This window comes from Cololabis saira, chromosome 16 (assembly GCF_033807715.1).
Source record: "Cololabis saira isolate AMF1-May2022 chromosome 16, fColSai1.1, whole genome shotgun sequence".
Taxonomy (NCBI): Eukaryota; Metazoa; Chordata; class Actinopteri; order Beloniformes; family Belonidae; genus Cololabis; species Cololabis saira.
This window is the reverse complement of record NC_084602.1, coordinates 14977079-15005072: the sequence shown is the minus strand read 5'-3', so window position 1 is coordinate 15005072 and position 27994 is coordinate 14977079. Positions and strand designations below refer to the sequence as shown.

General features: G+C 41.2%; 1 protein-coding gene across 3 annotated transcripts in view; it reads right to left on the bottom strand.

Moving 5' to 3' along the window:
• ppp2r3a (protein phosphatase 2, regulatory subunit B'', alpha) overlaps positions 1-19988 on the bottom strand; it is a 75802-nt gene extending 55814 nt beyond the window's left edge. For 2 of the 3 annotated variants that reach the window (XM_061744355.1, XM_061744356.1), the window contains exon 1: positions 19801-19932. Coding sequence is in view for 1 of the 3 variants with exons in the window: in XM_061744357.1 (XP_061600341.1) it covers positions 19801-19986 (186 nt within the window). In the remaining 2 variants the exon portion in view is untranslated. Of the gene's footprint in view, positions 1-19800 lie in introns of all 3 variants that reach the window. The other variant, XM_061744357.1, reaches the window with a different exon arrangement.
• Between the last annotated feature and the right edge of the window lie 8006 nt (positions 19989-27994).

Below are 27994 nucleotides of genomic sequence, written 5' to 3'. Positions count from 1 at the left end.
AGAACTCAAGAGTACGACGGCAAACCTGGAAACATCAGTAAAACATGACCTGTACTAGCAACATAAATAAATAAAGGCAGCATCTAAAAACTAAGATTAAACACTAGGATGTGTGCGGTTTATGCTTGTTTGCTCTAAACCGGAAGAGGCAAAACAAGAGAGTTTTGTCAAGCCTGCAACCTCTGCTGTCTTTCACTCGCTGATTGTCATACTTGCTGAGGTTGATTGGGATCAAATTTGAATCAACAAAATCATGAATCGGTTGGTCAATGATTCAAAGTAACTTTTGCCATTCGTAGCTCAGTGGGTCTCCCCGTTGAGCTAAGAATGGCAGGCGTGGAGGTTGAGTCACTTTTACTTCACCGTCCAGATTAAATCTTGTCTAGTCTCTTACTGGTTTTTTTTTCTTTCACCGTGACTTTCTTGGAACTTGACGTTGCTTCTGTCGTGATGTCAACTGTCAACTGTCAAACCGCCACAGAAATGTCATGAGAGGCGACCAGGCCGGGAGTCCAGACCCCGGGATGGTTTTTACTGATAGCAGAGACGTGAAACTGCAGGAGTGGGATGACTCTTCCCCAGTTAAGGCTGAAATATGCTTCTGCGTCAAACCAACGCAGAGCACACGCCGCAGCCGTGACGCCGTGCTGAACCCTTCGGACTTCTCCGTCACTCCATTTGGTCGCGGTGCAGTACCCCCCGCGGCCACTAGTTAGCGATCTTTTTCTGAATGGTTTATCCGACTTTTTCCGGTCACAGTAAATCAAAGAAATAAGGACTATTGTGCAAAAAACCAAAACAAAAAAAATCACATATAAACGAAGAAAAGAGCCCTGGAAGTTCACTACTGCTTCAAACCGGAAACCGGAAATGCTTCGCTTTCAAACGAACCAATCACAGCCCTCTCGTCTGCGAGTGGACGGCATCTCCTCGACGCGTAGTTACAATTTTCGGGAGGTGCACGTCAGAGACGCCGCAGGTGACGGCGTGTCGTCTGCGTCGACCCAAACCACACGCCGTAGGCACGGTGCCATTTTGACGCAGAAGCATAATTCAGCCTTTAGTCCTTCAAATGGGATTGGAAATTACACTTAGAAATTATCTCTTTAATTTCTAGTGCCACAAAAAAAAAGAGAACTAAAATAATGAATAATGTATTTATTCATTTTTAAATAAAGACGTAGGTATTTATTACTTTTTTAAATACATTAATTAAACAATTACAGTTACATTAAATATTTATCACTGCTGTTCTTTGTACTGTACTATATTAGCATTCAAACTAACTTCCACACTGAGTGACAAAAATAAACATTGGAACTAATTTAACCAAACAATTCATGTGTTTGCTGCTAACACCATGCTCCATGAAAGACATGAACTAAAGGCTAGGCAAATATTTGACACGTTAAGGTTTAAAAGTTAGTCTTCAAAAGGGCCTTCTGTATTCTTTAAACGATGGGAGAAGTTAACCCACTCCACTTTTCCTGCGTGCTGAACACAGAATCTGGTGCGCCACTGAAACTAAGCTTCCCTCAGTTTGAGGCAAGCCCAGTGGGTGTCTTTTAAGTCGGAGTTCTGTTTGTACTAGATTCCCTCTGTGTTTATATTCCTCCCATGTGATTCAGCGAACAAACACTGGAAGTACAAAGAGAAAATTTGCAAAACTGTGCTGCTTAAATTACAGCTAGAAAAGGGATGGATTGCACGCCGGAGCCTACTGGCAGTTTTACACGGTGTGACGCACGGTGATAACGGATGAAAGAGAGATCGGTGCATCCACACCGCGCACCCAGAAAAGAAAAGGAGAGAGAACAGGGCCGAGGCATCTATGGAGATGTCAGAAATGAGAGAGAGAGAGAGATGGAGAGAGATGGAGAGAAAAGGAGAGGCCCGGTAGATTCGGCGTGCAGGTGATACAACCACAGCTGCAGCAGGACAACAAGCTGCCTTTGATTTACCTCAGTTCAAACGCATAGCAAGAGCATCACCTCACTGATGAAAGAAAGCCAGTGATATCAAACTACAGCATCTCCCCGGCAGGAGCCACTGACTCACACATGGCAGAGCTCTCATGGGAGAGAAGAAGAAGGGACAAATGAAGGTGTTTCTAATGGTTTAGAAAAGGCTGGATGCAGGTATGTGGCGTCGTTGTTTGCATGTTATTCTCAACGGACAAACTGTCCCTTCGTGTTCGTACAAACGCAGTCCCAGATACCGACTTTGGATTTCAGTCCAAGGCTGACATCTCCGGTGTTGATCGCCTGCAGGGGGCTACCTTGACAGACGAGGAGTCACAGGAAGAAGATACGAGGCAACAGAGTAGAAAATTGCCGTCGGGCTTATCTTGACAGATCAGAAGACGTTCAGATACAGAACAGAAAACAGAAAGACAGATAAGACGGAGGAAGAGAAAAGACAAGGAAGGAAAATGTAAAAAAAAAAAGAAAAAAAGAGGAGAAACTCAGCTGAAGCCACCTGCCGTGTCCAGAAAAGCCAAATGACTGGAACAATGGGAGTGGCGCATAATTGCTTCCATGGAATTGTCAGGAGGGAGTTTAAAGTGAAATCCCCAAAATGTTTTGTCAAAAAATATTTATAAATATATATATATATATATATATATATATATATATATATATATATATATATATATATATAAAATGGCTCATTCCAAACAGCTGGATTTAAGTGAATAAACATGCTTCCTGAATGCTAGAAGAAAAAAAAAAAAAAGGAATTCACATGAGAAAATTCAAAGCTCCAAGCTGTTAATGTCCCTTCAACCACAAAGGATGTTGAAGAGGACAATCCGAAACATGCGGGCAGCGACAGGTGTGGCATTTCTGGGAGGCTTTACAGATGAGCCTGGTAGACAACCACGCAGGGCATTTCTGCCAACTGCTCCAGAACCAAAACCACTTAGGCACAACTCCCCATTTCCAACTGGTAAGACTTTCTGTGAAGTGTAGCTTTGCGTTAAAACTCTCAGAGGCGGCCGGCGTCTCTGATGGCTCTCCAACACATCCGAGGGAGGGGAAGAAAAACAAAAGAGACTTGTTTGAGGATTTGCCGGGTCGGTTTCAGATCACTGCACGAGGAGTCGGCTCTAGCTACCAGTACGAGTTACGCTCTTCTGGCTGCCGTTTGTGCATGTCTGGGGATCCAGCCATGTCTGTAACCATGGAGACCACAAGGATGGCAGCACTGACAATCATAGGAAGTGCCGGCAGATTGTAGGTGCCACATCCTTACACACACACACACACACACACATACACGGAAAATGTTATGATCACAGTTGGAAGGTCTGCGAGGACTTTGTTCTTCTGATATTGCTAGAAGTCGTAAAACTTTTACATTTGTTATAGAAGGTCGGATGAGCTCACAAGTTTCCGGTCGAGGTTTGCTTCTCATTCGTGCAGCGGCTGAGTCATCGGCACTGGAGCTGTTCAAATTCAACATGCTGCTCAAGGGCAACTTGACCTGTTTCTTTTCTGGTTATTTAATCTTCGTTGCTGGTTTTCCTCTGCTTCTCAAAGAGGCAACAGCAAAAGCTGGAGCCACTCAGCCTAATAAAAAGCAGACATTGTGCCACAAAAAAAGAACGCCTCCAGTCCCTTTTGCAAATTAGAATAAATATAAAGTGCTTTGGTAAATATTATATAATAGCAGCCGAGCTGAAAGACACAGTTACAAACTCTTGCCAATGTGCCTTTGGTCTGAGAGACATGACGGACGAGAAGCAGTGCTGTCATGGAAATATTATCAAACATGCAGATACAAGGTTTGTGTCTGACAGCAAAGCAGCTAAATTCAAAATAATTTAAACCCCCCAAGGCCCCGCCATGGTGGGCTAATGTGGACCTAATAAAGCATAAATGCAGAGAGAATAAGGTGCTGCTAGCAAAGACAGGATACTGGTAAGATCATTTGGATTAGGTCTGCTTGGCTGAGCAGAGAGCAGCTAATGAGCCAGTCGGAGTCAGCAAAGATACAGACAGAAAGGAAGGAGGAAAAGACTCTTTTACAAATACATCACGGTGAAATATGGTGTGAACGGAGCACAATATTTGAGCGCTGGAGTCACAGGGAGGTGCTGAAAGCAGATGTGAAGTCATTCATGCGGTTAGGTTTGTGCAACTAAACAAAGCGACTTAATGCAAGGGAGCAATCGTACTTCGGGTTAAATAAACCCATAAACCCAGAGGTTCTCACATTTCAAGTCAATGTGACCTTTTTTTTTTTTTTGTTTGTATTCAGCCGAGGACACGGCCGAGCGGCCAAACGCTGCAGCTGGCCCAATGCTACCGGAGACAATGCCTTTAATCCTTAAGTCACTACATTTTTATACTGGGTTTCAGAATCAAACAGAACAATAATCCAGATACTTTTCCTTAGCCGTGACGTGAAATATGGAGTAACCGCTTTTGGAGGTTCTGTAGAACAATAAAGACGACGTTATGACGAGGATAAAAAGATATCTTCATGACACAAAAGTGTTTGGTTCAACAGCTGAACACATCTTTTTAAATCAAGTAGAGCAAAACATTGTGGAATCGTGTACTTCGTTGCGCTTCCTTTGGTTTTTATGGCGGCTCCGGTTCTTAAAGGAAAACAATGTTCTTCATCCGAAAGGTTTCAAATTGCGACAGTTAACAGATCAGCTTTGCTTAATTTTTTTTTTCTTAAAAGCATTTAAATTCAGGTCTTGGCTGCTGGCTGATACATCTTTCTTGAACAAATGTTTTGTCATCCTAATAATGTCTTCATCATCACCATCATCACCATCAAACCTGCTTTCAACTATTGAAATGAGAAAAGTGTCCAAGATTTGAAGAAATACCTGTGTATTTTTTGAGGATTTAAATCAGGAAAAAGCTATTCTATGTGATTTTGAACGCAGGACACCTTTAGACACATTTAAAGAATAATTCCTCATCCTCAAAAGACTCTTCATCACAGCCATGTCTTCATAAAATGGAATCAGGGTTTCAGGCTTGTGAAAGTTCCCGCTGTGGTGGGTTTTTTTCTCACGGAGCACACGAGGGAGGAGCTATCTCTGTGTTTTGTTTTTAAATATTCACAAATGTGATATAATCTAGAAATTACTTACCCTACCTTTAATCAATTACTAATCTCTTACAGATGTCGGCTATCATATTAATTAGGACTTAGATTATCATCATTTTTATCATTATTAGGATGTTTTTTTCTGATGAAACATATGATTGACTATCCTCCAAGAGTATTTATTCCATATTCTTATGTCAGGTGTCGGATGTTCTGTACTCATGCATATTCTGCAGCAAATTAAAAACAAGGGCACGGGGTTGATGGCAGAGCAGCACCGTCTTGCTAAATCAGGTTTTTCACTCCTTTGCCTTCTAGAAAGCTGCAAACACTCGGTAAACATGCAAATAAAACCAATCATGTAAACTATTTCCGACATCTCATAAAACACATGGGAAGAACAGGATTTACCGTGGAATAGTCTCTGGTTCACTGGCCCATTTAACGGCACTGAAGTCCGCTGTGTCTAAAGCAGTTTCACACACACACACACACACACACACACACACACACACACACACACACACACACACACACACACACACACACACACACACACACACACACACACACACACACACACACACACACACACAACCGCTAGTGGTCAGACTGGCAGGCATGAGGGAAGCTTGTGTGTGCTGGGTTCTGACCAGTGCACCGTACACTGGCTGCCAGAGTTCCACCACACACACACACACACACACACACACACACACACAGCTCTGCTTTGCCCCACCGCAGCCTCGCCGTGTGTGTCTACTGACGTGTCTGTCTACGTGTGCTTTTGCACACGTGACCTTGTTTTTGCGTGTGCACCACAGACCTCAGTGTGTGTCTCTGACCGAGCAAATGTGTTACAAAGTCCTCTGAGTGAGCGCGCACGGAGCGGGGCGCTGCAGTATAAACAGTGAAGGGACTCCCTTGGCCTGTGTTTACTGACCGAGATAAAGGCTGTCATTCCTCTCTTAACACCAACCTACTTCCGCCTCCATCCAACCAGAAAGAGTCGGAGCTGCACTTAAGCTTTGGCAATGTCAGAGTGATCTTATCGTACCAATAAAGCTTCTTGAATGGATTTAGATTAAATGAAGAGGGGGGAAATAACAAGAAAGGGCAAACCGGTGCAACTGGGTCATTTCTCTCCCCTCCCTTGAGGGAGACTGATCCCTGCTCCTCCTCCTCTTCCTCTTCTTCCTCTCCTCCCGTCTCACATGTTAATGCACCGACAGCGCTGCAAAAACCTTTGCTCTGCCCTTAATTGCAGACTGGCATAACAGACAGGAGCGAAGCCGTGCATTTTCCCATGGGAACGGAAGGTACTGCTGCTGTGAAGCAGATCAAGTCATTTACCCACACGTCTGCCTTTCTATTTCCCTGTTCAGCTGGACGACTGTCAGTCTTTCCTCATCTCAGCTCCGTCTTACCATTTCTCCATCTTTTTTCCCCATTACTCCCCAACTGTGGCGGGCACTGAGACGCATGGTCTACCCGCACCGACCAATAAAAAGTAGCCATGTGCTTCTGTCCCTCATCGATCTTTGTCTGTTATTTAGCTCAGAGCGGTGCAGGCCAGAACATCCCACCGTCTTAACGGACACATCGTTAACTCAATGATGTCACAGGTTTGGATTCGTCTCCTGACGTCGTCCCCCCCCTTTTGAAAGCAACGCTATCCTGCTTGTAAAAAACGACACCGCAGGATGCTTGCTGTTACGATCGGCGGTTAAAAATAAGCGACTTCCAGCGAAAGCGTTCAAGAAATTGAGAGTGAATCCTTGGAGAGGGTTTCTCACCCCAGTAATGGCTGAAAATGATATTTTCATACCCCAAATTAGGGCTGTTCGATTAATCGAGTTTAAATCGTAATCGCGATTATGTAATTAGAACGATGTTAAAACGTGAAAATCGTAAAATCGATTTTTCACTTTTTTTTTTTCAACTTATTTTACAGAGTTTTGCACTTTATTCATTCATTTTTGGTTTAATAAGAGCAAAGTTTGCACTTAAAGCCCAATGGGGCAAATGTTCAATAAAAAAACAGCATATTTGAAATCATTTCTTTGCCTTTTGTCAATTCACAAAATAATCGTAATCGTAATCGAAAATCGGATTTTGAGAGAAAAAAATCGAGATTTTATTTTTTGGCAAAATCGAACAGCCCTACCCCAAATATGTTCCTGCCGAGGCGTAACAAAGTGTTTATGTTGCCTAAACAAAACCAAACAGCACAAATTTGGAAGGTATAAAGAAAACAGGAGGTCATGAATGTGACATAAAACATTGCTTCTTTATTTATATTCCTTATTATTGTAAGTTTCTTTGTTTGGTTTAACATCCACGCTACTCTGTTTCCTGCAAAAATCCTTCTCCTCATCCATCTATCTGTCACTGCCCCTCACGTGAACCGAATCAGACCGTTTCCATCCCCTGCATTTGTTTTTCAGGAGTTTTACCCCCAGCAGCCTGCTGCTCGCACACATTTGCACCTTTAAGAACTACAACCACGTTCGTTACTCTATAAACTCTCAAGTTCAATTAAACTCAGTGCAGGCTTCATCTGGATGCACTGCCGGAGCTGAAACGGGTAATGAAAGGAGCAGAAGGAGTAAAATGATCATAAAAAAGCAGCAATAAAATATTTTTAGCCTCATTCAAGTCTGAAGCGAGAGCCAGGAAGAACCACACTGCCATGATGACCATGAATGGTGTTGGTAGCTCTTTCTCTCTTCTTATTTTCTTGGCAGGTTCCCTACCGCTGGAGGAATGCCTTGTTCATATTCAGATGTGTGTGTGTGTGTGTTTACATGTGTGTATTTGTGCAAGTGTTCAGAGTCGGGACAAAGGGAGCCTGTGTTGACAACGGGACACAATCAACCTTTCAATGGATAGCTATTAACTCATCACACACAAGCGCTCACAAACACTCACACACGAATTCCTGAGTCCTGCCGAGGAGGAGCAGTGACATTCAGACGCGAGCAGCCAATCGCTGCGCTTTACCACAAAAGGGGCCAGTCAATGAGCGGCAGGGGGAACGATGGGAGATTTGTGAATCAAAGTGTCCGGGTTTCTCATCCCCGTCTCACTAATCTTCACCCTCCTCTTCCTCCTCTTCTTCTTTCTACTGTCTCCTTCCTTTCCCAGGGTGGATCCGTCAGTAGTCAGAGGTGGTTAGGAGAGGCTGCTGGGCACGGTCCACCTCCCACGCGCTCGTATGAATCACCTCTTTGTGGACAAGTTTCTTTTTCCAAACAGTGGTGCCTTTAATTTCAGAACTTTTGTTTGGTTTGTGGCTTTAACCACCTGTCTCTTATCTCGCTGTTGTTTTGGTTTTGTTTTGGTTTTGTTCCTTTCAGGTTAAGGGTTTATTCTCTGTGAGAAACGGGGTCGAGATTCATGTTTGGGACTTCAGATCGTCTCTGCAGGTCAAGTCACAGAAATGCAGTGGAAGAAAAGTTAAATGCCAGTCACATGTGTAACAGTTTTAATATGACCGTTTCTGTAATTATATTACTCCTGTCACTTTCACAGATTTGATTGTAGATGTTGGATTTTTCACCTTCTTGTTTCTGGAGACTAATTATGAATAAATTAATGAAACACTTTATTCTAAAAGCCACAATCAAGCGTGGACAGACATAACATTTTTACACATCGCAGTGGTAAAAGTGTGGATTCTAATTTACTGATTATATTGAGTACATTTATATATTATTTATAGATTTATATAACATTTCTACACTTTTCAGATGTAACACACTGATTGCTACAGTCTAAGAAACTCACATAATGAGAACAGAAGAATACGGTAACAGTGTTTGTTTATTTTAAACCCCGTCTGTTTGTCGCACATCTGGTTTCTGTCAGTAAAACTATCCCAACACTTTCGTTGGACGTCGTGAGAGACTTTGGTGAGATGAACATGAACCAACAATCTTTAACTGCTATTTATGGTAAAGAAAACAAAGTGCTCTTAAAAAAAATGACTCAACCGACGTTCAGTTCAGCGTCGCATTTCACAACCGCGCTCGGCTGAGATTCCTCAAGTTCTGATGAGGTCATTTTACTTTTCTTTACCATAACTGCCGTGTTTATGTTCAGTCACCCAGCTTTTTATGCTTTAATTAGCTTCTCCTCCCTTGAAATGTCTTATCACCGCCTCTTATAATAACAGGATGAGATTCCCTCAGAGGGGGAAGTGCATGTGTGAAGGGGCAGCAATTTTAAATGAAAATGTATGTGTGTATACATATATATATGTATATGTGTACATATTCATTGCCCAATCGATGTGAAAGAAGTTGAATTGCAATCCAACATTGTAACATGCAACATTAAGTTTAAGCAAATAATGTGAATATCATCTTACTGGAGCCAACAGAATGAAAAAAGCCACAACGAAAAAAGTTTGTAGGAATGGCTCTAAAATCTGGGGCCCACTGTGCATGGAAGCGCGGCGGTTTGGTTTAGTTGTAGTTTTGCTCCGTCCTCGGCGCAGCTGCAGATGCAGAGCGTTTCAGTGGAATGACGTGGTAATCAGCTCATTTAAAGACTTATTTCTCGCCATGTCTTGTTGTTATAAATACAGGACTGTCTCAGAAAATTAGAATATTGTGATAAAGTTCTTTATTTTCTGTAATGCAATTAAAAAAACAAAAATGTCATACATTCTGGATTCATTACAAATCAACTGAAATATTGCAAGCCTTTTATTATTTTAATATTGCTGATTATGGTTTACAGTTTAAGATTAAGATTCCCAGAATATTCAAATTTTTTGAGATAGGATATTTGAGTTTTCTTAAGCTGTAAGCCATGATCAGCAATATTAAAATAATAAAAGGCTTGCAATATTTCAGTTGATTTGTAATGAATCCAGAATGTATGACATTTTTGCATTACAGAAAATAAAGGACTTTATCATAATATTCAAATTTTCTGAGACAGTCCTGTATATAGTGGATGGGCATTGAATAAGATGTACTTTTTGACTTCTTAAAGGGCGTTTTCTCTTTTCAAAGCCTCTGAACTGTCCACCCGCGGCTATCACGGCTTAACACAATGTCCACTCATGGCGTTTTGTCTTAAAAACTGACTGATTCTCTATGTTTTCTGCCTCAAACAGTCTGCCTTGTGTAAACTGACGCAGCTGTATCAAAGCAGCTGGTCGAGCCTGGCACCGGGGCTTTTACCAGGGGGAACACTCTCATTCACCACAGCCGTGCTGCAGAGCCTCTGCACCCATAGGACCCGGGCTCAACGCCATGCAAACTAGATGTTGTATCAGTAAAACATTTAAAATAAAAGCCACTTGCCTCACACAAAACTTAGAATATTTATATAACTGTTAAAAAACAAATCAGAGTTAGTCTAGCTCCCCCCTGACACAGTACCCAACTCCAACATATTCCTCTTCCAATGTGAATTTCTAAGACTTTCTAAGACTCTCAAAGTTTCAAAGTTAAGAGAATTTAAAAAAAAAACCTTTTCAGACTGTCTGTCTCCCATATTTAATTTTGATTTAAGGGATCCAGCATACTTTCTCGTGGATTCACTTTAATGCCTTTTTCTTTGCAAAATGGTATTCATGATGAGAAGGTTAACAGTGTCTGAAAAAGATGAGTTAGAAAACGAGCACTTGACGACAAAAGGCAGCGATAACTGAGCAGAGCACGTAACCTTGGCTTATGGAGACACATCCATGCGTGCCCCCAGAGACACACACACCCACATCCGACTGTCACACTCACACTTTCCTTGTCATGTCTTCATTTTTAGCAGCCGGCAGCGTTAGACGGAACATGAGATGACCACCCACGGATGCGAGAGCACATTCTGCTGGGAAATATGAATGACTGTGTCACTAGAAGGGCCGGCGAGGGGCTGAGCACAATACTGCCCTGTGCTGCACCGATGAGTAAATCAGGGAGTCTGTGTGTGTGTGTGTGTGTGTGTGTGTCTCCATGGGGTGCATCTGTGTGCACTTGGGTGTGTGCTTGATTGAGCGTTGTGCAACCAAGGACAGGCAAACACATGTGAGCGCAGACAGCAAAGAAAATCACATTCTGACTCAATCAGAAAAGCACAAGTGAGAGAAGTCTAAAAACAGGCAGTGGACCAGCTCGCCCTTAAACGTCTGATTACGGAGACACCACACCCATCAACACACACGCACACACACTCACACACATCCTGAGACTAACAGCAAGACGTAAACACAGAATTAAAGCCTGCTGTAAATAACAATTTCACGTGACGCTAATGCAAAAATGAAACTTGATTAAGGCTTTGTGTTATACACACTTGGAACTTGCTCTTTCTTTCTCAAACAAAAACACACACATGTGCACACACACACACACACACACACACACACACACACACACACACACACACACACACACATACACAAACACAGCAGCTTTCTGTATCAGGGAGTTTCCTGACTTTAATAAAAGGGTGTGTACGTCCATGTTAGTTCAAACAGTTTCCACCTCAGTCACCGTCCCGTTATGTAACACTGTTATTCTTTAATCACATTCCTGTTATCTCACACATCTGTGCTGATGAAGCATTCACAGGTCCACAAAAAAAAACAATCTCCATGGCTACTGAATGTTTTTAAGTAGATTTCAAACCGGGGGAGTCCAAACACAAGAAAAAGGATCAATGTAAATCTACAATACACGTCTAATCAGAACCAGAGCTCACCGGTGTACATTGTTAAGCTCAGGTCTTACTTTCGTTTCTCCAAAATTGAACAACCAACAGTTAGCAAAGTTAAGTGGAAACACAAGTTAAAGAAAAAAGGGTCTTGCATACATTAAGCCCATGCAGATGTTTTGGGTTTTCAGAAATCCCCCGGTCCGTCACCGTTGCCGACTGAACACTGAAACCACAAAGCCGCAGGCCGTGACCAATCCCAATTTAACCCTTGGTTATAGATTTGCATTTTGCATGACCAAAGGCAGTTAACTCCTTATGAAATCATCAGAATTATCTTCTCAGATGTTCTCAAGGCTCCATGCAAAGCTGCAGTAGTACAACTCATGGTGCAACTTCCCTTTAAAGGATGACATGATACAAATTTGGCTGTTTGCTTAAATTAGGTATATGCATTTGAAATACTTTCCTATATTAAAACCTAATTTCACGTACATGTAATTCTTAGCTCGGCAGCTCTCCCTATAGACGTGGAGATTCACTCGCTTTTGCAATACCATCCCAGGTTTATTCTTGTTCAGCCTCTTCCTCATGCTGTCGCCTCTGCCATGACGTAACAGTGACAGATGTAACAGAAATGTAAAACGCAGATGTCGCAGGAGACGACCAGGACAGCAGTCCAGACTTGCTCAGGGGGGCTTTGCCGATAGCGTTAGGGTGAACTATTCATGCGTTTTTAATTTTTCATGTAATCTCCCAACTTTTCGTGCAACCCCTTGTCTTTGGTTTGTTATTGTGTTATTGCTGAGTAGATTTTACATTTCAGGTCAAATATTATATTCATGTCTAATTTTTCTGCACATCTTCATTTTATATCACAAATGTAATTTTTTCTCTAGTTGAGCTTGGTGGACCACGTGTTTGGAAACAAAGGCTGGAGGTTGTAAGTTTCTTCTCTTTCAGGAAAGGCCGGTGCCGGATTGGATTGGAGTCTCCAGGACCAGCCAATCACAGGAGCGGGAAAGTCTAAACCACGCCCTCTCCACCTATAGTATAAATGTTTACGTGCTAGCCATGAGGGGGTCATCTTTATATCGCATCTGAGGACAGTCAGTGTTTAATCACCAGAGGACTAGTCGGTGTAAGACCCTTGAACTCATGTATTCTCTACAATTAAAGCATCTGTTGAATTTTGATCAGATCAGTTCCTCCTTCCAATTTTTGAACACGCGGTCAGACTTTCTTTGAAAGGGATGGGACACCACCACAGCAAGTCAAATACAACTTTAAAGGGATTGTGACATGAAAAACACATTTTTCTTGATTTTTTGTGTTTTGTTGGGTGTCTTGACATCAATTACACCCAAAAAACAACGAACTTTTAACATTCAGTGTATTGTGTGCTTTCTGGGATTTTCCGCATAACTGTGCAAAAACGGCGCACCTGGTTTGGTGGCGGGCCGTTACGTAACGGCCCGCTAAATCACCGCCCCCTCCACCCAGCTCCCTGCCTCCTCTCCTCTCCAGTGCACCATAAAGGCTGATTTATGGTTCCGCGTTACACCGACGCAGAGCCTACGGCGCAGGATTACGCGGCGACGCGCACCGTACGCTGGACCCTACGGCGTAGGCTCTGCGTCGATTTAACGCGGAACCATAAATGAGGCTTAACACGGAGCTGTTTAGAGCGTCTTTTGTTCTAATCACCGGAGGAAAACTGCTAAGAAGACCCGCGGCCACTGACTGGACTTAAGATAAGGGGACAGTGCTGCTTGCATGCCTTTATTTTTATGATTGTTTGCTGTGGTTCTCCCTGCTGCTTTTCCGTGCATGCTTCGCCTGTCGCTCCCGGCTCTCTCCGACGCCGCTGTGAGCGTATGGCTGGAGGAGGAGGAGGTTTGGAGGAGGAGCGGAGCAATGATTGACAGGAAAGGGGGGAAAGGAAGCATTTTTCACGGCGCAAAAAAACACTGTAATAAAAAGCCAGTAAAAGATTACTAGAGTGAAGTTTTTCTTGTTACACTCTTTTAGACACATTTGAGGGATGTTGGCCAAGACTTTTAATAGTGTTAAAAGCATGTTAAAAATGATGTCACAATACATTTAAAATGAAACTGAAACTAGTATGTGCATGGAAAAAAAAAGCTTGAAGTCAGGTAATATCACATTCTGTCCAACGATGTCATCCCAACACCCATCCTGACAACTCCTGATTTGATAAGAGAAAAACTTTCTTGAAGGGAAAATAAATAAGCAACTACAGTTTTCAATCAAAATGTTGAATCTGAGCCTCAGATATTGTCTTTGTGGACAGTCACAGGCAATCTAAACTTAAAAATAAATAGCTGTTTTCACCATGGCAACAAGAGAGGGTTTTTTTAAAATGTCTAAAGCAGATATGAACAGCTCTCACATGAGCAAAAATAAAACAGGATGTTGTGAGTCTGTAGTTTGTGACTCAGCCCACAGATCCAACCTACACCTGTCTGCTCTGAACCAGCACAACCACAGCCATTACCTCATGACACCAGGGCACTCCCAGTGGGTTCCAGTGGGATGACGCTAAATAGCCACTTACCTTCCCTCTGCACCTATGTGAGGAATGGATAAAATCCAGATTCATAAGCGCAAATGCACACGCACGGAAAACAACGTGCATCTGTGAAAAGACACACAGATTTGAGGGAATGTGAGGAAACCATGGCTCCGGTGCACACGGCTCCAAAACCGACTCCCACTCTGTCGGCCCGCCGCCCACCAGTCCACCCACAAACCATCCACCCGAGCAGGGAGGCAACGGGAAGATCATCCGCCAACTTATCTGGGAGTTAGATTACATAAAACAACCTCATCTTCAACATGTTGGCAAAAGAAGAGGAGGAGGAGTGAGGGAGGAATATTGATCAGAACGGGAGAAGACAAGGACTCTATTAAAATCTTCTCTCATTTAAAATTGATCTATCTCATATCTGCAGCTCTTTAAAATGGATCCGAACACGAAAAAAGAAAATAAATGCACCTGCAGGAGGAGTTTTTAACTCAGATAAAGTAGAGAAGCACTGAAATCCTCCGAAATAAGAAAATCAAAGCTCACTGATCAGCGGAGGAGGAAGGACGCAAAGCCTCCGCTTCAGCCCTGAGGTGTGAACTTTCTAATTTTCCCCCTGTGGGTTGACACACTTTGATAAGTTCACACAAGCCCCAAGCTTGCGTGAGATGATGTTTTACACCAGGGCACTATTCATCCATTCATCCATCTATGGGTTTTTCCACACATCAGTTGCTTTGGCTTTAACACGCACAAACAGACGGCTCAGTCTGATAAGAGATGGTCCAAAACGCAGCGGTCCAGAGCACTGCCTTGTACGGGATATTTGGAGGCAGCTATACAAATGATGCTTTGAGGATTACTCCTGTCTTAGTTGCATTATGGACATAATGCTATATATTCATCTTCTGTATATTTTACCAACATTTTTGTAGCATTTTGAGACAACCGACATATGACAATAGTGGAATGAAGACAACACCCTTTTGGGGTGGGAGAGAAACTGTAAAGCTCCATATTTTGAGGGCTATGGAATATAATGAAAACATGGGCACAACCTTCAGACTGGGTGCATCAGTTACAGTACGGCTTGGATCTATACTGGCTTTTTAATTCATAAAAATGACAATATTCTATATACCAGTGTGATCTGGCTTAGTTTCCATACACATAGATTTTCTGCAGAGTGCTTTAGAAGTATCTTTTCCATAGCACCATTTTTACACAAACTGACTCCGCCCAACTCCAATTAATCAATAAATGGGCAAATGAACAAGTTCAGTAGCTGTTTAGAGCATACTATTTTACCTAAGCTCATACCCTTTTTTTTTTTTTACCCACACCTGTCTGGCCTGCAGAGCCAGAGCCGGGTCGTGTACTGCACACGTGAGCTAACGCCTTTACAGTTATATTTAAATGCAAGTGCAACTGACATCAATACACACACCTTGTCAAAGTTGACCGTGACTCATGATGCATTTACAAAATGAAATGCTGGTTAACACGCTGGCTTAACAAGCCATTCATGATTCATTTAATGAGCCATAAATGGTTGTCTGACTCATTGTGCTGTCTGATTATAGTAATTAAAAAAAATGGAAACAAGAACAGTCTTCCCAGCAATTGAGTTGTATATAATACAGAATATGAGAACAGTGATAGCAGGAGAGAAGCAGGCAGATAAAGGGAGGGAAAGTGATACGTCACTATTTCTAACAAAGTCATTCTAACCTTTGTAAGATTAGGTAAATAACACTTCACCATCCTCTAGCTGACCGCCTTGCGAGTAAACAGTTAAAATAACAAACTGCTATTCATATACGGTCCTGGCTCAGTGTAATGCAGAGGAACAGAACAGGGACCAGAACAATAACAAACTTTGCTCCAGCGCTGGACTTGATGGCAGGGAGAGTTAGTTTTCTGCGTTTTTTTTTTTTTGTTTTGTTCAATTATCAACACATCTGAAAGTACTAACCCTACCTTTAACTTCTGATACTAGTTGATAGTAGTTACAGGGAACAATGTGTTTTATTATCTTAGCTTGGACCAAAATCCAGTAAAGTGGAATATAGATGAACTACAAAAAAACCCAATTGTATTATATCTGCACTGAAATAAACTGTAATTATTTGGACTTGCTCTAAAGAACATAGTTTACTTTCTTGAAAAGATGCCTTGAAGTAAAGTTTGTGGTGAGTTAGCACCATACAACATTTCTAAAAAATATTATAACCACATAATTTCACTTTATAACATCTAACTGGTAATTTTGAAGGAAAATCATACATCATAATTATACAAACACCAACATATTGTGTTTATTGTGGTATTTAGAAGAGGTTCATAGTCAGAACACTGCTGGCCATGAATATGTAGCCATCGATGGTTTTTAGGATTATAATGGTCATGTTGGTAGGATGTATGTGGGATAAAAAGGTCAGTGTTTGGGGATTCAACACACACATACACACATACACATACAAATACACACAAACTTCCACATTCTCCAAAGTTCATGCGGAGCACTCTTTGTGGCCCTCCAAAAGTCAGCATGTTCCACCCGGCTCGAGTTACAGCAGACAAGATCCTCTCATTCCTCCTCTCTCTCTCTCCCGCTCACACACACACACACACACACACACACACACACACACACGTACACATCCAAGCATCCATCATTTCACACACAACACATCCACTGGACTCTCTGACTCATTCCTGGCACTATTGAGCGTCAATAAGAAAAGAGCAAGAAAGAAAAGGCATCTGAGAAAATATGTCAAATAATGGACTGTCTGGAATATTTAAGCCCCGCCCCCCCCCCCTCCCATGAGAATCTGCAGATGACACTTTGACCCTCACTACGTGAGGTGAATAGAAGAAGGGTGAAGAATCTCTCGGTGCAGAAAAACGCTAAATACAAAGAGAGTTATACTCGCAGATGTAGTATTCAGTTTCAATACATTCGCTCACAGAGACAGAGATTCCTAAATGTTTCCGAAATCAAGAGGATGTAATCTATTTGATAAGGTCAGCATCAAGAAGATTTGAACAGGCTCGGACTCGGGCGGAACACTTTACTTATAGGTCATTTCATGAAAAAAAAAAGACATCAATCTGACTGAAGATGCCTCTCAAAGTGTCCTTGTGTGTGTCTGTTTGCCACATCTATTCTCGGAGAATTCCAGAGGGGAGACCCTGTGACTGACCCCCCCACCCCACAGGACCTGACAGGATATCATCACCCAGCAGTCGCACTTACATATGTGCACAAGCACCAGCCAGAGCACAGGAGAGCTGAAGGACATGCACGCAGATGAACGCAACACAACGAAAACAGCCTGCACCAAATGTGTAAATACTACAAAAAAAAAAAAGTTCCCTCTCTTCGTTTTTATTAGCAGCTCGTTAATGCTGTAGCTTCCTGTGCAACATCTTTGGATTGTTTCTGAGTCCAGAGGGTGCAAGAAAGTTTAAATATTCATTAAATACAGCCAGAGGGGTTTCTCGCCATATGTGTAGCTGCAGAGAGACCCCCCCCCACCCTCAACAATTTGGAGACCCCAAAATGTTAGCCCCACCTCACTATTGTCTACTATTTGGATTTCATTAAAATGACTTGTGTTTAATGAAGGTTTACGTCAACACATACTAGCAACATCTTGATGTCCTGATACACTTATAAATAAAATGTAGGATACAAACAACGATACAGGGGCTTCTATCGTCAGGTACGACAGGATGACTGACAGCGATGACACAATGCTGGTATGAAAACAGATGGCAGTCATTAATGCTGCTGCATGTAACATTTACACTTTAAAATATTTTAAAATCAACCAAATAAATTTAAAGAAATCAACAAGTGTGATGCCAGGTTAGACAACTGGATCTGCTAAAAACAGTGGTGATGGTGTGACGACCAGCACGTCCTCCCACTAGGGGTGTATTTCACTGAGTCTTACATCAGGGGATGGACAGATGAATGTTTTGCCCCCATTGGCGCAAATGGTATTATTGAAGAGTGTGGCTTTGACGATGCAATTTACTTGTAGGATTTTTACAGGGAACTGCAGAAGGAAAGGCCAACTTTTTTGACCTGCCAAGCCATCCTGCTCGTTTTCCCCTTAGATATGAAGAATGAGTCTGGTTCTTCTGGATTTGAGTCTGATTTCCAGCGGACGGTGTCAACGAGGCTGCCTCCAGCTGCTATTGGATAGGCGTAAGGCATGTGACCTAGGTAGCGCGACAACTAGACAAATATCGATAAAAGACAGTGAAAATAGCATGCAGCGGAGTTGGAACGCCGGCAAATTGCGTGGTTTTGGAGGTAGAAAAGAAAACAATGTTGATCCAAGGTGTTAATAGCAATCTCTTGATTGTGTTGAATAGTGGACACTCCTGCAAGGAGCCTGTCCCCACCCTGCTGTCGTGGGTGTGGTATTTTACACGAGCAATTACTCACTGAAAGACTCCCCCTGTAGGCGTGGAAGTCAAACAGCATGGAGGACAGTCAAACACCGGTCCTTTTCATGTGTCCTCTCCCATCATTTCCTTTCTGAGTCTCTCAGCCACCTCTGCCCTGATGTCCACTGTCAATCGGTGAGCCAGTTTCACCGTTATTGATGGGTCACTTAGTGCTGTGAAGCTAAAAGCATTTGCAGCAGGAGACAACCGTGATGGAAGTCAGAAGTTATTTTGGGTTGGTTTTCGCCAGGAGTGGGGGGACTGGAGACTACAAGAGCTCCACAATTATACCTAAAACTAATCAAATGAACTAACAACAACAAACTCCATTGTGCTGCTTTGATTTGAATGTCATGTACACATGTTAAACACTGACACCTCTGCATGGATATCCACAATGTTTTGCAAAATAGTTCCCAGGACCCTTGGACAGACCCCCCCCCCCCCATCCAAAAAAAAAGATAGAAAGCGATACCAGTTTGCCAAACAGACTCAAAAGCAAAATAAACATTAATTCCACTAATTAAGCTACAGTAGGTTTCTGCCAAAAGTGAGCGTTTCCAAGTAGTGAAAGAACATAAGAACATGCTGGCTGGCTTTGACCAAATCAACCTGAGGCTGCTTATTTCCTCTGGGGGGGGTTCACGTACACCAACTGTGCAAATGTAAGTGCACGGGCAGGTTCGGAATAATCCGCGACACTCACGATCCACAAACTTCCCTTCACACAACAGGAGGATCTCCCCCTCTCTGATGGGAGAGGGTGCGCACTCGCGCTTAAGGCTGATTTATAGTTCCGCGTTACACCAACGCAGAGCCTACGCCGTACGGTGCGCGTCGCCGCGTAACCTACGCCGTACGATCTGCGTCGATTTAACGCAGAACCATAATTCCGGCTTTATGCGCGCACGTAAATGGAAACGGTTTAAAATGCGCACGCCCTATTTATGACGTTGAGAAGAAGAAAAAAAATAAACACATACATACAGCTGATCGGTTTGGGAGAATGAATGCCCCCCCGGGGAAGTTTCCAGGGTATCGCCTACCTTCCTCCTGCAGCTGATCCAAACTCCGCTCACGACGCTCTCTCGCCGCGGTCCGAGCTCCGCGCTGGAACCGCGGGGCCGCTGGACGGAGGGTCGCCGCGGCACGCAGCGGCTCCGGGGCGTGAGTGTGTGTGTGAGAGACAGAGAGGGCGAGACGTGTGTTTGTGTGTGAGTGTGACAGCTCATGGAGAGAATGAGCAGAGAGAGGCAGGAGAACCGGGGAACTTAGGGGGAGTTCCCGTTAACAGAGCGGCGGGGCGGGGGCTCCGGGAGACTGACAGGCGGAACGTTTTTGGGTTTCTTTTGCATACTACCAATGCGTTACCCATCTACCTATGTATTTTTTCATTTTTGTTTTATTTTTATTTATTTATTTTTATTCAACACAGTATAAAAAACAGAACAAGTAACATACAGATGTAAAAGAGAGATTGGTAATGGCTAGGCTGAGGCAAAAGCCCAAGGGGCTTATAGGTCTCTACCTATGTAACATACAGCAAAAGATTGTACAAAGATTTAAAATATGCAGAATACATGATTGCAGTGTAAAAACAAAAACAAAGTAAATAAACAGCAGCATGAATAGAATATATGGTATCTACAGGACTGTCTCAGAAAATTAGAATATTGTGATAAAGTCCTTTATTTTCTGCAAAAATGTCATACATTCTGGATTCATTACAAATCAACTGAAATATTGCAAGCCTTTTATTATTTTAATATTGCTGATCATGGCTTGCAGCTTAAGAAAACTCAAATATCCTATCTCAAAACATTTAATATTAATATTCTGGGAATCTTAAACTGTAAGCCATAATCAGCAATATTAAATTAATAAAAGGCTTGCAATATTTCAGTTGATTTGTAATGAATCCAGAATGTATGACATTTTTGTTTTTTAATTGCATTACAGAAAATAAAGAACTTTATCACAATATTCTAATTTTCTGAGACAGTCCTGTACATGATTAAAGAAAAAATAACAAATCTAGAAATATCATTAGGTAATCTGATCAATTAAATGTGTCCTGAGCTTATGTTTAAAAGTATTGAATTAAGTAGAGGTAGACGAGATTGCTGTATAGGTGTTCCATAACTGGTATCTGATGGAGAACTGACACAAACCAGTACGGAACTTCGGGAGATTTGTATTAAAATGGTGCATATCACTGTTGAACTGAAAAAAATCTTTACATGGCAAAGAAAATGAAACTGGCAGGAACAATACTTTGCAGGTTTGATATGTATTTAACTTAAGATGGGTAAAATATTGAGTTGTTTGAAAAGAAGGGCAGAATGAGCAGACCAATTACTGTGTGTGGCAATCCTGCAGAATCTTTTTTGCAACATATGACGTTTATGAAGTTGTGTGTTATAGGTAGCTCCCCAAATAATATTACAGTAAGTGAGATATGGATATATCAAGCTATAATAAAGAGTTGGGAGACAATTTTCATTCACCAAACTAGGGAATTTGCCAATAATACCAATAGATTTAGATATATTTTTTTACAGACATGGTTGATGTGGTTTTTCCAGCTTAAACTTTCCAATGTACAGTACCAATCCATTACCCGTGTACTCATGTACTTATGCATTACCCATGCACTTGTGGATCACTCACAGAGACATATACCTAAGACCAGAGAGTATCAAGACCAAGACAAGACCACAAGTCAAGACCAAGACTAGTTCAGCTCAAGACCGAGACCAAGACCAAAACAAAACCTTGTTATATAGTCATCTAGCCTGAGTTGTAGAACGTCAGCACCATCCTGGTTCAGCTGCTTAGTTTACATATGAGGTTGTATTCAACTGCGGCACAATAACACAGAGACAGTGGATGTCTTATGTGTGAACTCACTATAAATGTGTTAATCACTAAGTTGAGATCAAATATGTGTGGCGACTGCACTACCGCTGTTTCTGCACTATTTGAGGACTGACTCGAGTGCTTTTAATGATTGACACGACTATTAACTAGTCCCAAAATCATCTAACAAAATAACCAGCCTCCAACACCCCCCTCCACCTCAGAAAAGTCTTATGAATAGTAAATGTTACTGATTTAAATTGTACTTAATTTGTCGATGAAACGCACATTTTAAATATTAAAGATACTGTTTACACAATTATTGACTTGAAATTGCATTATTTACCATTATAGTAGCCAAATTACACTGTATATCAGCATCACTGAAATGGCATTGACCTGATGCTTAATCAATCACAACGATATGCAAATATTATTCAAAGGCCAATGATGCTATATATTTATTCAAACAAGGCCATTATAAACACAATACTGTCATTAAATACAGACACACATGCAGATGCACCAAAACATTAAATCAAATGCAAAATACAAACAGTTTACAAAATTGTACATTAATGAGAGGAAGAACTGGTGATCACAAGATTTTGTCACCTTGGTTTGTGCAATGGTATTTCAATTATCCGAGTCCGAGACATGACGAGACCGGGAGACCCGAGACCGAGACAAGACCAAGACCAAAGACTGTCGAGACCATGACAAGACCAAGACCACAAAAATGTGGTCTCAAAACCGGTCTTGCTCTCAAGACCGGTTTCAAGAAGTCTACTAGCTACCTATGCATTGCCCATCAACCTATGTGGCTCAAGCAGCAAGCATGCAGTGGTCGTGTTTCTGTTGCATTGCTGAGCAACATGGCTGCACTCTGTTTGAGGGAAAACGGGCTTCAAAACCGGTCTTCACAAACCAGTGGGGCACATGACAGATTGCTTTGTCCATTGTACACATTGTTATATCACAGCCACAGTTGTAAATATCGGCACTGCAGCCACTGCGATGGAATAGTCCAGTAACCTTAATATGCTACCTGTCAGTCATGTCAAGTGCATGATGACGTGACGTGAGTTTCCAGCAAGAAAAAAAGTAAACAAAAGAAAATAGACAACAGAAATATCTTAGCATCATGTTTAGCAAGCCCAAACAAAAAAGTGGCGCACAAAAGAGAAAAGAAAAAAAAGAGCCAGGATGATGTTGAAGTAAAAATGACAAAATAAGATACGTTTTTTACTGAGGAAAAAGCCAGCGTCCCTCCAGAAGATAGCTTGCCAGCTAACTTCCTAAATGAAACGGCATTGACCCGACCGCCGGGGGGCAGGAGGCCAGTCACAACGTTAACCTACACGGCAACAATAGCAGTTCTCTATTTACTCTATTTTCAAAAGCGCGGTGCGCACTTTTGTTTAGGGCAGGGGTGGGGGCACAAAAAAAATGATTTGCACCGGGGCTATCACCATGATGTTACGCCACTGATCACAGCTCACAGATACAAACAGGTAGATGATGGCCATTCATGTTTCTTTCCAATACTGCCCTACTGCACTTACTGTGGTGCTTTACAACAACAAATAAAGTTTCCTATCTCAGTAGTAAAGACTTCCTTATCTGTGGACTTAACAGGACAATAAAAATTGCACATCTACGAATTATCATAACTGTTTAGGTCCATTATGTAAGAGAACCGTTGCAGCCCTACATTATGGCACAACTGTGTGTCACGCATCAACAACGTCATAGCAGGAGCAGCCAAGTGACAAAATACAAACAGAAAATGAAAGAAACCACACAAGAGAGAGAAAGAGTTAGATTTTGGAGAGTGGCTGTAAAAGGATTTAACATCCACACCTGTTGTGGGAGCTGCTTCATGCCAGTTTAAGAAATATCTACAGTATGGCAATGCATGTTGTATTTTAAGAAGAATGCAGGCTAGTCTTATGAATCTGAAATATTCTTAAAGATCTCCCTATGCATTACCCATGTAGTTATGCTAACCTAACAAAATATCTAGCCTGGTCTGGCCAGCCGCAAACATAACTTCACAAGAAATGGTTCTAGTACCCCTCCCATTCACCTGTATGAAACATATTGAACCAATCAGACCGGGGGATTTGATGTGATGAATCATACAGGATCATCCCAGAGCTGCAATTCAAAAGAACCAAGACAGCAGCAGAACTGTAAATAACACCTTGCATCAACACGTTTTTCACAGCAAACCAACAACAATAATTCAGCAACGTTCCTATATTTAAATTAAATTAAATAAATTTGCTTCTACTTGACAGACTTTTGGGTGTATTTTGGTTGATGCAAGTCTGGTTGTGGCTCTGTGTGGTTCATGATTGGTGCTATGTTTATATAATGACATCCAAAACCAACAAAGTATTAAAGAGGAAAAGAATTTGGATGACTGGTCAGGATATATCTAACCAGTAGCACCACCTTTGTACAATGTGGATTGGGGTATCTTGATCTCCCCCTCCTGCTGTGGCATGTGACTGCAAGGCAAGTCATTTCAATTAGATTTATTTGTATAGCGCCCCAGCGCCAGTTTAGAACAAAAGTCATGTCAAGCCACTTTAATCCGAAAGTAAACACAATGAATTCAGTTCCTGGAATTCCGTTTAAAATTCACTTTAACTGAATGCAAAGTATAAAATCTCCATAGACACAGTTTATAAAAAAAAAAAAAGTCAGGCTTGTTCTATGTTTGCATTTGCTTTTCAGACAATTTGCATCAAATCAATGTCATATCTGAAGGTATATAATAAAGGTATAAATGCTTACAAGTTTATTCAATTGTAAATGCTTTTATTTTTCTATTGTGGACAAATTTATATATGAATATATATTGCGACGATGAGCTAATACTGGTGAATATGTATATGTTGTTTGGGATTGTTCTTTTGTAAATACTGTTTACCAATCACTTTTATGGTAATTATCTGAAATAAATAAATTAATTCATTCATTATGATTCATTTTTAATCTTCATATTAAACACATGAGATCATAAGAACAGGCTTAATATAATAATAAAGCTGCAACAAACCATCAAGGATGAGTAAATTAAAGAATGTTTTTTCTTAAGAAGCCAATTTATTGTTCTATCTTTGTTGCTCAAAAAACCAAACTGTATTTGATTTATAACACAAAACCAATAAAATAATACATATTGCCATTGAAGCATTGGTAACTAGGAATTTTTAGCCCAAAAACTGTTACTTTGAGTTAAATTTAAGAGTATTAGACAGAATATTGTTCTGTCAACTGATGATAACTCTATATTCAAGGTGATATAATGGCATTGCTCTTAAATAGTAAACCACTTCAATCACATTATGATTCTGCATTATTTGGACTTGTTTTGTCATTTAACACAATCAAATTATAGCTCATGGTCTTTTAAGGCCAAGGCAGTGTGTGAGTTATCCAGCCTGACCGAGTGAAATGACCCAAAAGAACCCAAAACTCCAGATGACACGTGAAGCCACTTGCCGTGTCATTAATACGTCATTTCACGATAACATGTTTGTTGTTTCAGCTCCGTCATAAATAAAACAACACATCCAGCAGGTTGAAGTTCTAACAGACATCGTGAATTATTCTCATTTTTCCTCAAATATCCCATAATGGTCTCAATAACCTTTTTCATATCTAAAAGCTCTACAGGAACAGACATTTAACAGAGTTATTTTGAATTTTATTTACCGGTAACTGCAGATAGTATAAACCTAAGATTTTTTGATTTTTTCATCAACTTCACTTCACTGGTCATTGTCAATTTCTTTATTTGAGGCCTGCATCACTTAAAATGTTGCTATTCCCTCTGAAATAGTTGTGGCAATGATGATGGCAAGAAATTCAACAATGTTTTAGGTCTCACTTTGCTGTCATCCATCCTGCAAACAGTCCTAAAGTGGGCATCAGTGTTGGCTTACTTCTCCACCAGGACACAGATCAGGACTGCAGACAGCTCCAGTACCAGTACCTTCTCCCCCGCAGCCGTCACTTTGTAATACTGTATGTGGATATTCATCTCATTCTTGCACCTTTGCCCTTTAAGCTCTGAAACATCTCCAGATTCTTTGAATCAGTTCATGCTATGATGCTCTGCAGAGGAGGAATACAAAAGGTATAGTACCTTCTTTTCCTTGTATTTGTTTTTTAAGTCAAATAAAATACTGTGAAAGACCTACATATGTGTTAATTTTCACTAAATCAGTAACAAAATCATCTTATTACAGGGTCAGAGCTCTAATTATCTGCTTTTTAGTTGTCCACAGTGTTGGGGAAACTGTAGCCTGGAGTGCACATCGTCATTACTAAAGGTTACAGAAGTCCAGCAACAGCTTTAGATTTATGCTTTAAGCTTCTGTTTGCCAAACATTAATACATGAAAATATATTGTCCAGAACAGGCAGTAGGTGTCCCATAATTATCATTTCAAAATGCAAGACTTCTATCCTCAAAACCAGTGTTTCTATGGAGACAAGTTAGTCAACTTCAGTACTGGCTGCAAACTATTATATTGTCTCCATGTATAAATGTAAATAAGAAAATATTTTTCTTTACTTAGACAGGGTTGGACGTAACACGTTCAGAGGTTTCACACACCGGCTCTTTTTTTTTTTTTTATTTCCCCATGTTGTATTGATAGAAAGATATGGAGAAGAAAAATTGAATTTTGACCCTTTTATGACTCCAGATGTGTTCTCTGCCTCCAGATGGCATCGGTGTCTCCCATCCCTGTCACAAGAGTCAGTGAGGCTGCAAGGCAGCAGTTAATCATAGAAGCTGCAGTTTTAGGAGATGACCCAAGAGGTAAGAAAGGTGACTGAAATGGGGTATAGCCTGTGGTTCTGTGGCAGACGGTGTGAAGTTACCGCGCCGATGAATGAGGGTGCAACCTGCTGATGGATGGTCTGCAGTGCTCTTTACACACACACACACACTCACACCTAAGATCCCCCTCTAAATCCTACTGGAATGCATCTCCTGTAACAACATCAACTATCACAAGGTTGGCGTCACATGACACGTAGGGCCACTAAGTGACTGCTTATGTCTGTGTGTGTCAGTACCTTGTTCTGTCCTCAGGGTAAAAATAAACACACACACTCAATAAGAGGAGGAGACAGTTGAGATTTACAGGAAGACCGAGAGAAAGACACGCAGCGTCAGCTTTGCAGGGAAAAAGAGCGTCAGTGGCAAATAAAACAGCTATTTACGGAGAAATCCAGTCGGTGCAAACTTGTCTCCACGCTGCCTCACTTCATTAAAGTTTGCTTAATTAACATATGCACGGGTCTGGGTCGCTGCAACATTTTGACAGTGTGTTTTGGGATCTTCGTCACGTTGCTTGACCCAGTTTCAGTCAACTTTTAGCTGTAGGACAGATGACTTCACATCTCACTCTAGAATATATAACAGGAATTCATAGTTGATTCAATGACCGCAAACTTCCCAGGTGCCGTGACTGCAAAACAAGCCCAACGATCCCGCCACCATGCTTGGGAGGTGCGAAGAGGAGCTTGTGGGGATGTGTAGTTGTTGCCAAAGTCTTCTACTCCTAATTGTGGTGTCATGGATTTTAACATTAAACAGCTTGATAAGGTCTGCAGGCTCTTGGACTTTTTTGTATTTCTCCGGGCGTTTCATGGCCTGACTTTGGCGTAAATGGGCCGGTGCTTCTCCTCATGAGAGGATTGGCAGCTGTCTTCAATGCTTTTCACTTGTGAAGAATCATTTTCACGGTAGCATGTTGAGCTCCAGATTGCTTGGAAACGACTTCGGAACCCTTTCCAAATGAATGTGCAACAATAATTGCTTTTCTGAGAACATTTCTTTTGTCTTTCCTATTTGTGGTTTTTAATTAATTCACACTTAAATGCTCCAAACCGGCAGAGGTGGGTAGAGTAGCCAAAAATTGTACTCAAGTAAAAGTACTGTTATTTCAGAATAATAGGACTCAAGTAGAAGTAAAAAGTAGTCATCCAAATAATTACTTGAGTATAAGTAAAAAAGTACTTGGTGAAAAAACTACTCAAGTACTGAGTAACTGTTGAGTAACGTCTGATTTATTTTTTTAACACAACCATTCAAACAGACAAAAGTACAAACTAATCATCTTCAGCCAAATTAAATCAATAAAATAATAAAATAAATTAGAATTAATAAAAACTAAAAAATAGCTTAAATTAAAATAATCTTAAAGTAAATTCAAGTACTTAAATAATAGTACTTAAATAATAAAATAATAAATAATAAAATAAATAAAATAATAACAGAATAAAAAAATTAATTAAGCACAAGTAGCACAAAATTTCAAGCCTTTGTACTTTTCTTTTTTAACCAGGCAGA